Here is a 17,975-nt window from a genome sequence, read left to right as displayed (position 1 = left end):
TAGTAGTGTAGTTAAATAGATTACTCTCTGTTTAAACAAACAAACAAAAAAAAACAACAACAAAACAACAATCAAAAAACAACACAGTAATTGAAGAATGTGGATCTATTAACCGCCTGTTTTTAAAAGCTACTAGCATAAGAGTGACAGTTCTTAATATAACAAATGGAGTGAAAAGGGAGATCACTGAAGGAAGTGAAACTAAATGAATAAAAACAGACAGTATATCTTACATAGGAGTTTTACTGACTAGCGTTTTGCTTTCTGATACTTGTCTATCCTATCACCTATGTACATGTCTCTAACTCACATTTAATGAAAATGAGATTGAGTGCATCTGTTCACTGAAGATCAAAATCCTGAGAATAGGAAAGCAAACAGCTTAAAAGACTAAGTCTCTTAATGTGAAAAATCCACAAAATTGATAAATCTCTGCCAACACTCTTTCCAATATTAAACTTTTAAAATTGTATTTCATTTTGATTAGTAAATTCTTATTCTACTAATGTTAATAGGACTATGAGAAGAAAAACCTTTGTCTTAGCATAAGTTAACCAATGCAAATGTAACCCACCACAACTGATATTAAGTGGAATCAACAGATATTGGACCCACACATTTTTCAAAGAGGCTTAAGCATTTTGTAATTAAATACATAACAAAGCTGAATTGAAACCAAAGCTAAAGTTAATGATCAGCCTAATAGATATTAGAACACAAATAAATTAGTGTGATACTTAAAATTTATCATGCTGTAATTTTTGCATTAGAATGCCTGTCAGTAAAGAGAAAGAAGATTCCCATATGAGTGAAGTAACCATCCATAACAATGATTACCACCATAACAACTTATAAAAATTAAAAATTCAATAACTGAACACAGCATAAGAAAGCAAAGGCCACAGAGAATTATATTTGAGCACTGTAAGCAAGAATGAACTAAGTGCAACTATATACAAATTAAGGATAATGGATCAGATATTTACATATATTGCTTTCCTGTTAATGAATGACCACATTGACACCCAACCTCATAATACTTTTAATTAGCATTCTATTTCTTCCTTTAGCATTCAAAGTAAAAATACACAACACTGCTGCAGAAGATACCAATGTATTTTACTTCATTCAGTTTTAGTTTCTGGATTTGAAAAAGAAAGAAAGAAAGAAACAAACAAACAAAAACCAAACAAACAAAAAAACAAACACCAAAACCATCTTCTGAAAACAAAACAAAACAACTATTAAAATAGACTATGGTTAGTACTTACCACAGTGACGTTGAAAGCATAAAGAAGATCAAAAGGAAGTGCAGCAATTAAATCAATGATAAACCAGGTAGTCACGTAGTGGATACAAATAGATCTTGCTTCAAATATAACTTGGCCAGACTTGCTGACATATGTTGTTCGGAAATTTAAAATAATATCTGCTTGACAAAAAAGGAACAGAATTAGAGACAGTGATTTCTTTGTTCTGCGGGATAGCAATCCCCACCACAACATTGATTGTATTTTTTTTATGCATAGCAAAGACTGGAATCTAAAACAGAAACCCATAACATATGCTTGTAACAGATCCATAGATTTAAATGCACAAAACTGTTCTGTGCAAGAGTAAAAAGAATATTCAAAACATTTAAAACTTGTTGATTTCAATGGGAGCTTGAATTAAAATAAATACATTGTTCTTTAAACAGTACCACATACAGTACTTTCCAACTGTAGCTTTCTTTATGAAAAATGAAGATATGATTATACATAGAACCTATGGATAACCATTTTAAGATTTCAGAAAAAAAAAAAAAAAAAAAAAAAAAAAAAAACAAACACACCAAAACCACAAGACATTAATTACTTAAATTAAAATGCCAATTTGAAACTTTCTTTTAGTTTCTGCCCAGCATAGATGATAAATTATGTCATTCTCAAGGGTAAACTACTTGTTTCTCAATAGAAAAGTGCTGAACCCATTTGGGAAAAAAAATTTTAAAAAGGCTTTTCATTTATGATGGTGATCCCAAAAATGGTATGAAATGCTTCATGGCTTGTGCACTTTACATGTTCCTATTTAATGTTCCAGGATGAGTGCCTCTCGGTATGAGATATAGTTTTGACATGTCTTGCCCAAACACATTAACACTCAACTAAAAGCTCAGCTCTTGACAACAGTCTCAATTATTTTCATGTCCTACACGATGAAGACTATAATCTGTCCTTAAGCTATGCACCCAGTTTCTACCAACATTTGTGAGAACTACTTATATAACTTTTACAATGGCAGAAAGCAGTGCAATGAACCAAAAAAGTTGGTGTTTTACAGCTTACTAGCTTACTACCTTACAAATTCTAACACCTCATTTTGAAGACCATCTCATTTAAAAAGAAAAAAAATAAAAAGTGATCCCAAGTGTCAGGAAGATGTTCAGAATGCAATTGTATTTTTTTTTCCTTTTTTTTTTTTTTTTTTTTTTTTCTCCTCACAATAATAGTTAAAACAAACAAACAAGCAAACGAACAAAAAACTTCAAGGTGATAGTCTTGGCAACCCAAAAGCCCAAAAGGTTTTTCCCAAAAGGAAAGCTGCTTTGAGGCAGCTTTCTAGATGTTAGTTTGGTGCATAATAGACTTGTCAGCTGTGCAATTTGTAATCTGTGTAGTGTATTATTAAGTGTTACAAAGAGGAAACTGCATTCATTATACCATTTGCAGCAATGGCAGCATTGATTTCTTTCTGTCTGTTAGACACAAGATATGCCTGCAGCTGCTTCTTCTACATGCCACTCTTGCACAGAGGTGGCAGCTGTTGCTGAAGGCTGGTTCCTCACTATGCACAGCAAGGACTGTGCATGTGTTTGGGAAGTGTTTGTTGCCCCAAACATAGGTTTCTTACAGACTCTGGGGAAGGGGAGGTAAAAGTGCCAAATGGAAAAACCTACACCCAAATCCAGCCTCTTGCCTACTAGTGAAGGTGAAGGTATAGGAAGATGACATATGCCTTGTAAATGGAAATAAACACAGAATGTATTTAAATGGTTCAGTCTATATAAGAAATTTGTTTTATCTTTGGATATAGACATTTCCTTTCCTCACAGACCCTGCCCCAAGTTCAGCAAATTCTTGAAAAAAAACCTGTGAAGTCCTAAACTATAAGCATACCTTAACATTTAACTCTTCAAAATTAAAAAATGTAACAAACACTGCACATCATGTTAGAACTAAGAAATGGGGAGTAGTAGGACTCTACTCTCTACTTTCATCTACTCTTGGATTTTGGGGCAGTTCATGATGTTTGAAAATATTTATTCCTGTTATACACGCATGAAAATGAATACCGAGTTTCTGATAGAATTTTATCCTGTAATTTTCATTTGGTGAAAATACAATTACTGGCAAGCATGAATGAAGAGACTCTGCTCAGACAATGAAATGCAAAAATGAGCATTAAAAGCTTTTTTTTTTTTTCCCTATGATTTATATAAAACAAACAAACAAACAAACAAAATAATGAACAACAACAAAAAAAGTGCTTATATAGAACACACACACACACTGAAAATGAAATAGTTAAATATTACTCAACTCAGTTTAAATGAACCAGATTTTTTTTTTTTTCAGTTAGTGTTTTTCTTGTTATTCTTAGGTATTTTTCTTACGTCTGGAAATTTCCATTCATTGGGGACATTGCTTTTCATTTCTTAACATTTTTTCTCTTTTTATTTTTATTGTAGTTTTTGTTTTCTGTGCCATTACTTCTGAAGTTGGCTTTGGAAATGAAAATCTACTACACTGTTGCTAGTATAATGAGGACAACTAGTTTAAAGGAAAGCAAGAGAAGTAGCACCTGAATGGATTCATTTTAATTGAGTCAATTAACTAAACATAAAACAATGTCAACTGAAAATGCTGCCTCATTGAGGGAACATGGACTGCCACTAGTACATATTAATGCATTTTTTTCATTTCAAGAATTTAATTTCAGAACATTTTCATGCTTAAAGAACATTAAAAGTAAAATACCTTTTCATACCTTATGACCACAGTTACTCAAATAGAGCTGCCATACAGCCCATGCAGAAAATACTGCTGAAGTCCTATAACAGTTTACACTCTTCTTCAAAATAGTTTGAAACTGAAATTCATCCACCTACAAACTTTACAAGTTTCTTACACTTTGTTTTAAAAATAGTGGAATTGCTGACACCGAAATGAATTACTAACTCATACATGTTTGAACAGGAGATGTGATTACTCAGTATCTATGACTGTGTATCCATCTTAAGAACAACAGTATCATTTTTTTTTCCTTTAGCATGCTTATATAGATGCTTTACTCTGAGTTTGCTGTCATGTGCTGCTAGGACATTGTGATGATGCAAGCTATGAGGAATTGGGGCCAAGGGCCCCTATATTTCTGGGGAAAAAGGTATGAATTCATCTAAAGCAGTGCCAAATATTGGTATAAAATGTTATGAAAGTGTCAGTTTTATCACCTCCTTGAATTCTGCTCAGATTTGCCTTGAGATATCTATTTTGTGCATTTATATTATGTTAGATAATGTTGTGAAACACAAAAGGATCTGATGAAATTTGTAGCTGCTATAAAACATCAAGCTTAATTATGTATACGTGATTTTTTCCTCTTAACTGAAAAAAACACCTCCCTCACACTTAGAAACGAAACCAAACTACTAAATTTTAGTTTGATCACCCCAGAAATTTTTTTTATTATTTTTTTTCAAAACAAAATCAGAGAAGCACTATAAAATATCTGTTGGATTTTCATTTTCAGCATGTAGTGAGACAAACGCACATTTAATTAATTTCATTTCCAAATAAATTTTTTTTTTGTATACATATTGCTCATCCAAAAAAACCAGGGTGCTTCTGACACATATTTTGCTATTTAACAATAACAAAAAAGTTAATTGTTCCAGCTCTAAAACAATGTTGTTTTGTGTGTTGTTTTTATGCTCTTTAATGTTGATGGGAAAAGTTATTTTTCCAATATATTTTATCCTGTCTTCAACTTTCATGCATTTGCTTCTATTTTAGCAGTGAAATACAGGCACAAACAAAGTAAGTATGCTTGTTTTCAAGGGCAATTTACGCCTACAAATAGAGAGGCAGTTACTGAAAAATGTACATTCATATTGTGTAGGACAATAAACACAACACTGTAGGTGCCTTTAGATGCAGATATATACCAGTTATAAAAGCATTCTTAACTATTCAATTCTTAAAAGCCTCTAAAAGAATAATTACTTAACATAAGATTAGAAATGGTGTGTGAATTTGGGATAAATTAACATTACAATTATTTAAAAAAAAAGTTATTTTTGATTAAAAAACAGTAACCATTTGGACCTGGAAAATATGATCTCATCATACATACATACATACTTTGAAAAGATGACTATCTATGATGTGAACTTGGAAGTGTAAAATAAATTTTTTTAAGACTTTAAGTGTTTTATCAATACATTTGAACATTTTTTAAGCATGAATTAACAATCAGATCAATTGGAATTCAATAAGCCCTGCTAGTTTGAAAAAAAAAAAAACCAAAAAAAAAAAAAAAAAAAAAAAAAACTGGAGGCTTTACTTTTACAAAGTAAAATAGAAAATGCAACTGAAGTTCAGGAAACATCAGCGGTTAACAAAATTACAAGTCTGAAGCTGAATCACCAGTATTAATTTTCAATACAACGTCATAAAACTGGAGAAATGTTAAGGAAATGGAAACTTGCCAGGATAATTTTAATAATTCAGGGGGAAAAACAAAAAGCAACCTTAAAAGTGATAATCCAGAAGTCAATAGGTTTGCTAATCTCAGATAAAATGAGGAAGCAGACCCTTCTTGCTGAATGTGTAGCAATAACAAGACATGTAAAAGTATAACTGATGCTATTAGTTAATGAATGATGTGAAATCATCACTGTCTCTTACTAAGAAAAATGTCTTCTTGACAATTTATCAAGTTAGTTGTTTTCTGCAGCATATTTATATGCACTGAAGTTATAACTCAATTTATTTCATCCTGTATAATTGTAATTTGAAGATTTGCATTATCCAGAATATTAAACACATAAAACACAAGCCAAACCTGGTTTGCTGCTCAGTTTTAAAATGATGTTACTATGGGTTTGTTTATAAACAAAACTGTTTCTAGACAATTTATCTTGGATGATTAAGTTTTCAATGTTATGATAGTTTTTAATAGAGAAGACTGTGTACCAACACAAATCCAAACATAAAATCAGCCATATATCACTATATAATAGGCAAAATACGTTTAAAATCCAAGACAGAAAAGGTACCTAAAGAAGAGAGAAATAGAATTACAAAAACTCTCTGGACTTCACTTTACTTCATGTTATATATTCAACTGTTGGTTTAGTCTGTTCCAAAATACAGACAGAAGAACTGACTTTTGCATGTTTTTACACATTGATAGACTAATTAGTCAAAATAGGATATACTGGATACACTATTACATCAGTTAAATTCATGTATTAATTTTGGAAATTAAACATGGCCAAGTAAATGATGTGATGAACTTGGACTGGTTGAAGTTAAATGCCCTAACAATGTAAAATAAACACAGAATCATACTAAAGATATTGTTATATTCATGTATGAAACACTTATGTACATGGACTCATATAACTTAGGCACATGAGATAGATGTATGCAGATGTGCTAGAGAGAAAGGCATGTCTGATTACCATGATTAGCTTTTGCAGCATTGAGTTCTTTTTCTTTCCTTTCTCTTCACAACTTTTTTGGGAAAAAAAAAAAAAAAGAGGTATTTGGACTTTCTCTACACGTTCTTTATGTAGTCTACACTAAGACTGGACAATCCTCAAGCATGTTACCAATATATGCAAGCCACAAAGCATTTTTTTCCCCATTACTGCATTACTGAGGGTAAAGAGAAGAGGCAGGCAGAGACTTAGCACAGAGACAGGATCACACATTAAAGGTATCAGAAAAAAGATTTCTTTATTATGTGTATTGCCCAGTTTCACTGCCAGATCTGGGTTTGGAAGAGAATTACTTCCCATATTTCACTGACAGAAATATTTTATGCAATCTTCCTTAATTCAAGGCTAGACTGTTTGCTAAGATCACCTGACACACACTAACTAGTTAACCTATACACAGTTTGTAACAGGTCAAACCATATTTCTGACAGTTTGATCTCTCCCATTCCTCCTTTCTACTTATTAGAGGTGAATCTCCTAAAATAATAAATTTTTCAGTGAATTTTTTATTGTTTTGGAACTCTGTTGGTCCTTTAAAATTTTCAAGATGTAGTGCAGAGTCTTAACACAGTGACTTAGACACAGACATAAGACTATCTGGTTCCATGGACTAAGATCTTTCAGTCTATAATTAAGTTTTAAGAAACAGTGTTTTCATTCAGCAAAATCTGCATACTAAACAGAAAATATAAACAAAATCAGAGAGAGAAAATATTTAGATGAAGCAGTAGTCTCAGCTGGCCTTGCTCATAAAGCTACGAAAATGTTTTGAAACCACCATGTATTAAAACGTGAAATTAACATGGTTTCATATGGTTCGCAATATACAAGAGGATCCACTAACTCCACAGGTACTCAGTACTTAGTTGCATATTATTCACATTTACAAATCATCATAGTAGCACCAACAATGTGCATAACTACTTCATGCAGATTTGCTTGATATAGGTAAGAAACAAAGATAAGGATGTTTGCTTCATGAGTTAAATTAGTTCTCAACAGAAAAAAAAATGCCCAATGCAGGTTACTGTTTTGGAAAATACAGACAGAAATATTGCACTTTCTCCAACTGATATGATGATTACCATAAAAGTGGTAAAACTTCTTCTCTTTGTCTCAAAAACCTCCAGTGTGTAGTTATCAAGGTTAAAGAAAAGGATTTGCTTACTTATTGCACATTAGTATTTTTGAGGCAACTAATTCTTTAAAAGAGAAGGAGATAAATGCTTGCTTTAACCCCCCCTAAGCCATCCAGTACACCAAAGGCTTATCAATTCACATATGGAATTCATTGTTCAAGATTGAAGAGATTAGAGGGTTTTCTGCACAGCACCCTTTTCTGCCTTCTTTTCAAAGCAATTTAGCACAACATTCACAGATAACTTTTATGTATAAAAAATCAAATAGAAAATGGTAAGTGCTTCTTTCTACATCCAATTGATTAGACAAAAAATACAGAAGAAGGTAGGTGAGTGTGATCTATTTCTTGTCAGTTTTCTGAGCTGTACTTGGGTGTAAACAGCTTATTTGTCTGGGCAACATTATTTACAGCTAAACTATTGTGAGAAGGGACTTACCAAGAAAACTGAAGGGGAAGTGCTCCTAAGCCAAAAAAAAAATATAAAAGCACAACAAAATCTTTAACACAAATTTAGAAAGGAGCATTTATTCTGGAAGGTTTTATTATTTTTAGGAATCATGTGTTCTGCAGACTTTTGGGGATTGCTGTTTAAAGAGTGGAAGATGAAAATTTTTTACTTTTTAAAATAAATGTTTTCTCATCGTTAAAACTTTGATCAACGAGAATGGTAAGCTAATTGAGACAACAAGTAATAAACATCAACAAATCGTAAAATAATCTATTCTGAGAATATTAATTGAATATTTTATATTTTATAACTTGATTATGAAGCTTACTGTGCTTCCACCTAAAGATGCCACTAACCTATCAAAGCACAGCAAGAAATTCAAAACAAGCATCTATAATGTAAATCCTCGGAGATTCCAGGTGACTTCTCACCATCAAAACAGTACCCTTCAGTGCTGAAAGTGTTGAAAGAGTGTTCCAAAGGCCCTAAGATCAGGTGGGCTTTAATATTTTATTTATTTTATTTATGTATTCTTTTTCTACAGGAGGAAGGGCACAAATTTTGCAGAAGATTACAGCAGTAAACCAGGCAAGAGGGACATTTAATCTCTGAGTTGGTTGTTAAAGCATACATGAAGTGACTGTAATACCTTTTGGACAGTAAGTGTCTCAAAACTTTTCTGTATGAAGTATGTTTTAATATGTTATCCTTAAATAGGCTATAACAGCCAAATTCAGCCTGTACATGCTTCATACTTCAGATTTTATTTGATGTGTCAGTTTTAGACTGGAACAACTACTACAATCCCTTTTCCATTTCATCAGTTCTCATAATTCTGAGAGCAACGGATAAATCATGTAATAAGTATTATTACTGTATAAAAAATATACTTTTGAAGCAAAGTAACCTCACCCAATTTTTCCATTTAAGTTGGAAAAAACATCATTTTAAATGATGTTGGATGCAACATACATCATGCCATGTGCTAAGAAAAACAGAACAAGGGACATAAATAATATCTGTGATATGAGTAATACCATTAAAAAGTTACCTAAAACTAAATCAGAAATTACATCAAACAATATCATAATTGGTTGACTCACTGTGTTACAACTTCTGAATACATTAAAAATTTTTATGTTAAAATATTTGACGTAAGGAGGGAAGAAAGGGTGAAGCCTCTCTATTCTCTTCTTCATCAGGAAAAAAGATGTGTTCTTATTTCAAGTTAAATGATTCAAGTTCAGTTATAATCAGAAAGCTAGAGTTCACACAAATGAAATATCAAGATAGATTCTAGACTGTCCTTTTGACTTTAAGAATGTCCTTTAAGTCATGTTGAAACTAAAAGATGCCTTTTTCTTGAACATATTTTTATTTTGTTTTAGAATAGATACATGTGCTTTGTTAAACAAACACCCACACTCTTTAAGTCAGTCCTTGCAGACTTTGTTGCAGACTTTTGCTTCTGCCCCAATTGCTTTTGTGTGGATGAGCCGGTGAGCTTAACACAAAGTGCTTCAGTCCATAAAGCAGCAACTACTGCTATCAAACACAAAGGTGAACTTGGCCTGGCAGCACTCCAGAGGGACAACACAACACTGCCAATTTAAAGGGGTTTTGAACAATCTGACATATCACCCCATTGCCTCATCCCTGAATATATAAATAGAGATTTTTCAGTTATTTCAACTCTAATTTCTACCCTCAAGTTATTACAGAATTACAGAATTTCTAGGTTGGAAGAGACCTCAAGATCATCGAGTCCAACCTCTGACCTAATGCTAGCAGTCCCCACTAAACCATATCCCTAAGCTCTACATCTAAACGTCTTTTGAAGACTTCCAGGGATGGTGACCCCACCACTTCCCTGGGCAGCCTGTTCCAATGCCTCACAACCCTTTCAGTGAAGAAGTTCTTCCTAACATCTAACCTAAACCTCCCCTGGCTCAGCTTAAGCCCATTCCCCCTCGTCCTGTCACCAGGCACATGGGAGAACAGGCCAACCCCCACCTCGCTACAGCCTCCCTTGAGGTACCTATAAAGAGCGATAAGGTCACCCCTGAGCCTCCTCTTCTCCAGGCTGAACAAGCCCAGCTCCCTCAGCCGCTCCTTGTAGGACTTCTTCTCCAGGCCCCTCACCAGCTTCGTTGCCCTTCTCTGGACCCGCTCAAGCACCTCGATGTCCTTCTTGTAGTGAGGGGCCCAAAACTGAACACAGTACTCGAGGTGCGGCCTCACCAGAGCTGAGTACAGGGGGACGATCACCTCCCTACCCCTGCTGGTCACACTGTTCCTGATACAAGCCAGGATGCCGTTGGCCTTCTTGGCCACCTGAGCACACTGCTATGCAGAACCACTTCATATTAAGAAAAATTTAATGGCTAATCAATGGCCAATAACCCAAAGAAAGACTGCTCTGCTTAGACTCCTTTGCCAAATCTCTTGCCTCCCCATCTCGTCAGTCTCCTTTCACATGACTGCTGTTTTTTCATATATCCTCTACCACTGCTCCGTTCTTGCGTCCAACAGTTCTTCCCCTCACACCCACTAAATACAAGTGCCAGTTCATTCAGTTCCTTTCCTGTTTTCCAGTCCTGTGCCTGCTTTGTTCTAGCCTGCAGACTGATCACCTTCCTCTACCAACCCCACACAAGGTATGCCAGAAACCCTGTTAGCCACCAAATCTGTAAGATGCATACAGAGAAGATAACCAGTGGTTGACAAATCTCACAAAACCTTTTGTATGGCTTTGATATGAACAACCTCAAACATAAACCTTGATTTATTTTCTGGTTGGATCCCATGGCTAATTAGCTCAGTCTGGATGGATTCTCATAGCCTACTATTTCCACTACTGGCAAGATGTGCCCCAACATACTTCCTTCCCCTCTACTCCTCCCCCTACTCTCACCCCAAGTACCAACATTCAGTAATGTTAATTCACATGCAGCTACCATTCCTATTTATATTGTCTTCTAATTAAATCCTCACACCATATCTACAACAGTAAATGAAAGATGAAACAGCAGAAAGATGAAACATCATTATTCTGCTGTCTTCCAAATTTGCAGTCATCATGACTACATGCTTTTGTAATGTTTTCATTCAAATTTTCTAAAGCAGTGATCTAACTGAAAAGCTTTAACTGATATCTTTGCTTATTTGAGGGTTCTTAATGGCCTTTACCCTCCTGTTTGTGACCATATTTGAATAAAGAATTTCATTCTGCAGTCATGAAAGTCCATGCTTATGCAGAAATGCTCAGTTTCTATGTATTTCATATTTGGGCATACATTTGCTGGGAACCTAAAGCAAGTCAGTAAGGTGGAGGAACCATTCGGTGACTGTTCTTGAATTAAAGCTTTACCATCCCATCCTGTTCTAGATTTGTTCTGCAATCACAGTCACATATTCCTACGTAGTCATTGGTATGAAAATACTAGTTTAAACAGGTACTCAACAAAACAAAACAAAAAAAAGACTACACAAAAACAGAAGTTCTACTTAATGCATAATGCAGGTTGCAATCCTAAATTATATAAAAAGGTGAAAACTATAAAATAATATTCACAGAACTATTTTGTTAATCCTTAAAATGTTTTCCAGAATAATTCTCCTTTTCCAACTTCAAAAGTGAAATTCTAAAATATGTTTTGTATAATCTCAATTTCTAATCCCTAAAAAATCTAAAATGATCTAATTTAAAAATAAAATACAATAAAATAAAATAAAGTATAGATAATCCAATAGTAAAACTTTATTTTCAGGCCAGATGAATCTCTTCACCCATAAACAGGATTATTTTACCTGAACCAACTGATTTTCCTGTGCCCACGGTATTTGTTTTCTCTTTAAGCTCTATATTTTAAAATAAATCCTGCTGGGATTAGACATATGATCAAGTTACAGCAGAATAACAATTTAGGATTAGTCAACTGATTCAATAACTGCCTGTGGCACACTTTTTGATTGCAGCAAATTCTAGGTAATATAACTCATTTTACCTCTCTTTTACTGTCAAATAACTGAAATTGAAATATTCTACACTTTAGGGCAAGTAGGATATGCATAAGCAGTATCCAGGGAACTGGGTGATGCATGAATTCTCATTAGACTATAGTAATTCAATCCTGTGCTTGAGACCTAGATAATTTAGGCATATTAACCCCATTGATTGTCAGAGTAGACAGTTTCCTACACCACCTCCCTCTCCTAGGTGTTACAACTGGCTCTTTCCTTATTTCTTCTATTTTTTTCTCATATTCATTTATGATTGAAAAACAATCAATCATATTGATTGTTTTTAGCTAGCTATACACACCCCAATGCCCAAGATCTTTGATCTATCTGATTATTTGACTATATTGATTATTTAATTATATATGGTATCAGAATCTGGCCAGAGAGTTTTCAGGAAAGGTTCCAGGAAATATTAGTGCTATATTGATTAAGAACAATTTATTTGCTCCTGTATAAACTCTTTTTTTTTTTTTTTTTTTTTTTCCTTTCTACTTCTTTTGTAAAACTAAATATTCTTAGTTAATTTGCTAGTTTCAAGTTATTCAAATGAAACAGCAATCTTTCAACTCATAATGTTCCTTCAAACATTTATTACCACACTTATTTTGACAATTCGCTTTTAGTTGCTGAGCGGTTAATCTGAGGGAGATAATATTTTTATGTAGGAGGTGAAAATAATATTTCATTTTACACCTGATGCTTAGGCTACTCCAGGCTACTATGAAGTCAAGTAAAATTTATGAGAAAAAAAATAATCAGGGATTAAATATTAAACATAGATACCTGAGGGGACAACGTAAAGAAGATGGGGCCAAACTCTTCTTAGTGGTGGCCAGTGATAAAACAAGGGGTAACAGGTACAAATTGAACAACGGGAGTTTTCATCACCACATGAGGAAGATTTCTTTACATTTTGGGTGACAGAGCACTGGAACAGGCTGCCCAGAGAGGTTGTGGAGCTTTGGTTCTTTGGTTCTTTCAAAGAATCTCAGAGAGGTTCTTTGGAGCTATTCAAAACCTGCCTGGATGTGATCCTGTGTAACATGTTCTAGGTGACCCTGCTTCAGCAGGGTTGGATTAGATGATCCCTGGAGGTCCCTTCCAATCCAACCTCAACTATTCTGTGATTCTATGATTCTGTGATGCACTCCCAAAGATAATGTATTTAATGTATTTGAAACAACCCACTGCTGAAGGATTATTATTATTATTTTTGTTTTTGTTTTTGTTTTTATTTTTAAGAAAGTTATAGTAAGGGTGGAACATGTACTAACTAACAATCAACATAAAATACAGAAATCTTGACATGAAAATCATTTTGGGGAAAGAGAAAGAAATCATTGGTACACAGGATTGAACTTCAGTTCCACTACATTAGTGCTGTCTGATCAAGAGAGAGACTGTTAGTAATTATACAGAAAAAGCAGATATATTCAACAAATATTTATTTTATAATTTATCTAATTTTGGAATGGAGCAGCAAAATATGCTTGTATCACATCAGATGCTAAATTACCATCCAATGTATCCTACCTATGAATCAGAGGGCAGAAACTTTTCTAAACAACAATCCTAAAGCCTTAGCAAAATGTCAGTTCTGCAGATTGATGAAAAAAAAAGACTACAAATAATAAAAAAGAAAAAAAAAGAAAAAGAAAAAAGAAAAAAAAAAAGAAAAAGAAAAGAGAAAAGAAAGACCTAAGCCATAGATGAGTTGTGGGTTCTCTTTCGTCCAAACTCTTTGAACAAGAGCAGATGTTATCAGGAAAACATGACTTAGCCAAAAAACATGGTGTATTGGAGTTAATACCTGGATGAAATTAATACCTTATATTCAAGATTGAAAAAGATGGTCATATTTTTCTTTCTTAGGAGAATCTTTATGAACTGAAAGGTCATATAAAACTACACAAAACTGAAATCTCAGCTGTATTGTGATGACATGTGTAAGGAGAAGCCACCCTAATTTTTACACTGCTAGAAATTAAAGAAATTAAGTATCCCAAGATACAAACAATAAGTTCAAATGTGTTTTTACTCTGAAGAGTAATATGAAATCATATCACACTGAGGAGCGTAATCATTAAATAAAATTACATAAAAAGGTTAGATTTAGTCCTTAAGCAACAGTACATTTAAAATGGCAAAATATCTCTAACAATACCTGTTCCTCCTACTTCTCTTTGCATGCAGCCCCCAGTAAAGTTTTCTCCTGGTCATTAGCACTCCAGACTCTTTAGGAAGCAGGTCAGTCAAGTTTGTGTGGGCATTCACAGAGGATGGAAACTTCATATTGGGGATATGTTACACCTCCGCCCAAAGATCGTTTTTAGAGGTTTCATGGATTTGGCTGGACAGCTACAGTTAAGATTAATATTGGAAGAATAGTTTAGAGCTACAAATTCTTAAAATGTTCATCACAGGGAAATCACATTCATATAGTATAATTGATTTCAGGAAAAAAAAAAAAAAAAAAAAAGATTCTGCTAATGTGGAATTGATATAATTACCAGGTTTTGCTGTATTAAACTCGTCACTGAATATAGTAAGCTGTTTTACTGGTCAAATTTCTTCTACAAAAGGAGTTTGTTCACTATGGGACACCAAAATGCTGATCACTGTACAACACATGAGGAGTGACATATTCCCTGCTCCAAGGCAGTGTTCTGACATACGTTCTCAACCTTGCTGCAGTACAGTCTGACAAACTGACAAAATGTTTACTAATTTTAATGGATCAAGATCTGTTCTCTGGCAAGAACTGGTTCCCAAAACCAAAACCATCTGTATCTTACACACTGATTTGCTCTTCCTCACTATTTGTTCTTGCAACAGAAGGCAATGGGATACTGAGGTCATGACCAAGTGGAAAGACTGTTTTACTTAGGTTAATTATTCATTAACATAAAAATCTGACAACATTAGTGCTTTGAATGGATACTGTGGAAACAAAAGCCATTCCCTCCAGGAGTACAATGTATAGACAGTGTATATACCAATATATACCAATGCTTTGCCATGGTATGTTCAATCCAACATCATAGTTACAGGCTGCTCTACTAATTACTGTAGGCATGCAGTAGGCATACAGAAAGATAGGCACACAAAAATTAAAATAGGGATTTCAATGGTAATGTTTTACCATACTGAGAGACCATTAGCTCGAATTCCAATATAAAGCAAATAGAAAGACCACTGAATTAAATAATAAAAAGAGTCATACTCCTTTATCTCCTTCCTTGATTTTTAGTCCTTTGAGTTTACCTTTTTAAGTTGGTCTCCTTAACTATAAGGATGTTTAACAGAGGTTATGTAATCTCACTTCTACAGTAGCTGATATTCCACAAAAGAATCCCATACCTTTACAGTATACCATGACCTTTACAGTAACATACTAGTACTTGGAAAAACTTTTATTTATTTATTTATTACAAACAAACTATACTCTGCCTTTAAAAACAGACTCTATCCATGAATACACTGAGTAACTGAAATATACTATTTTTTTTCCCCCCAAGGAAGATACAGAATTTGGAGACTTGAAATAAAAACAAAGAACTAAAAATATATCTGAAATATGTGCCACTGGCTCTTCTTTTAAAAAAGCTTGTATTTATGATTGCTGAAGTGTGAAAGTTTCTACATGGGTAATTTTCTTAATAGAACTTGAAGAAATATGGTAGAAAGAAGCAACTTCAAGGAATAAAAGAACATCAATCATATGACTTAACTTTTCAATAAATTCAGTGTGTGCGAAGCAAATATAGTTGTGAGGAACTTCACAAAAACCGTTGCTGTGGTTTAACCCTGGTAAGCAGCTAAGCATCACACAAGTTTCCATTTGCTTCCCCCACTTCCCATGGGATAGGGAAAAGAATCAAATGGACAAAAACTGAAAACTTGTGGGCTGAGATAAAGACAGTTTAATAACTTAAAAGGAGGGTGAAGGAGAGGGGAGGGAAGGCAAAGAATAACAAAACCAAGGAAAAACAGTGATTCAAAACACAATTGCTTATTACCAGATGACTGATAATTGGGTAGGCCCTGAGCAAAGGCAACCATGCCATCCTGCCCCCAATTTTTTCTTGCTGAACAGAGTAACCCTTTGATCAGTTTGGGTCAGCTGTCCTGGTTGTGTCCCTTCCCAGCTTCTTGTGCATCCCCAGCATCCTCATTGGCATGACAGCATAAGAAGTTGAAAAGTTCTTGACTCATTTTAAGCACTGCTCATCAGTAACTAAATCATTGATATGTTATCTATGTCATTTGTGTCATCACAAATCCAAAACATAGCACCATACAAAATACTATGAATAAAAATATTCTATCCAAAACTATCACAACAGTTCTCTTTACAGAAATGCTGCAGACAACAATGAAAAGATGGAACAAATAAGACATTAATCAGGCAATGTAATAACTGCTTTGTTGTCCTCTCCCACTCCCCCACATAAAAAAAAAAAAAAAAAAAAAAAAAAAAAAAAAAAAAAAAGAAGGCCACAAGCAAGATAATGAAAATACGGTTAACTACTAAACACCTAACCATTTCTTGGAAATGGCCTGGGTAGTTAATCAAGACATTAATCTTGAGTTTAATCTACAGTGTTGTTTTATCATTGTGTTCTATGATAACAAACCTAAATGCACACTTTCTCTGATTGTAGCATTAACACTAGTCAGTCATACAATATATGACAGGGTAATATTAACAGGCATTTTGCAAACCTTATGAAAGGCAACAGCAGAATGAAAATTACCTTACAAAATTATTACTACAGCACTTCATAATGTGCGTGTTGACTACAGATGAAACAATAACTTGTCACACTTCTTTTTGTTTGTTTGTTTTACAATGATACTACAGTATAGATGACAAAAAAAATAAAAATAAAAATGAAGAACCTGTTTTCTATTAAGTTCTAAGAAGCCTGTCACTCTGATGTTACAAGTCTCGTTGTGAAACAGGAAGGAGGAAAGAAAAATAATGTGAATATATTCATTTAGGACAGGTGATAAATGGCAGACTGAATATATTTTTCAGAAGCATAAATGCAGTATATCTTGTCCCAGCTATAAGCTGCCTACAGAGCTCTCTCCAGAATAGTAAGGGGAGAGAGTAAATGCTGCATATTTCAGTCTGTACTCATGATGATCCAATGATCTTAAATGTTTTTGCATAAGCCACTTGCTTTGTTACAGGTATTCCTTTAAAAAATCAACGTGTAGCTATGAGATCATACCTCAAATGAAAGAGTCAGCAGAGCTAATTCAAGTCAAATTTTCAGGGTGCATCCATTATCATATAATGTATCTACCTTGATATACAGAAATGTTTCCATGGAAATGATCATTTCTAAATTATTGTGGCATATGCTTGTCTCCTTTATGTACAGCTGGATGTTTTTGTGCACAGAAATGGCATTTTGCATGCAGAAGAGCAGCTGTCCTCTTTACAAGGATATGTAGGGAAGGTTACTGGAAACATTTCTACCAATACTGTGGTCTTGCAAACTTTAATTTGCTATATTGACTGAGAATCTTTAAGAAATGTATTACTTTTTTCAACATAAATATTTTTTAATGTTTATTTGCACTTC

General features: G+C 33.9%; 1 protein-coding gene across 1 annotated transcript in view; it reads right to left on the bottom strand.

Moving 5' to 3' along the window:
• Positions 1-17,975, bottom strand: part of KCNH8 (potassium voltage-gated channel subfamily H member 8) — a 184,494-nt gene that overhangs the window by 70,460 nt on the left and 96,059 nt on the right. Inside the window, exon 6 of the mRNA XM_032183258.1 lies at positions 1,272-1,429. Within this exon, the coding sequence (XP_032039149.1) occupies positions 1,272-1,429 (158 nt within the window). The remainder of the gene's footprint in view (positions 1-1,271; positions 1,430-17,975) is intronic.

Source organism: Aythya fuligula, chromosome 2, assembly GCF_009819795.1.
Source record: "Aythya fuligula isolate bAytFul2 chromosome 2, bAytFul2.pri, whole genome shotgun sequence".
NCBI lineage: Eukaryota > Metazoa > Chordata > Aves > Anseriformes > Anatidae > Aythya > Aythya fuligula.
This window is presented reverse-complemented; position numbering and strand designations above follow the sequence as displayed.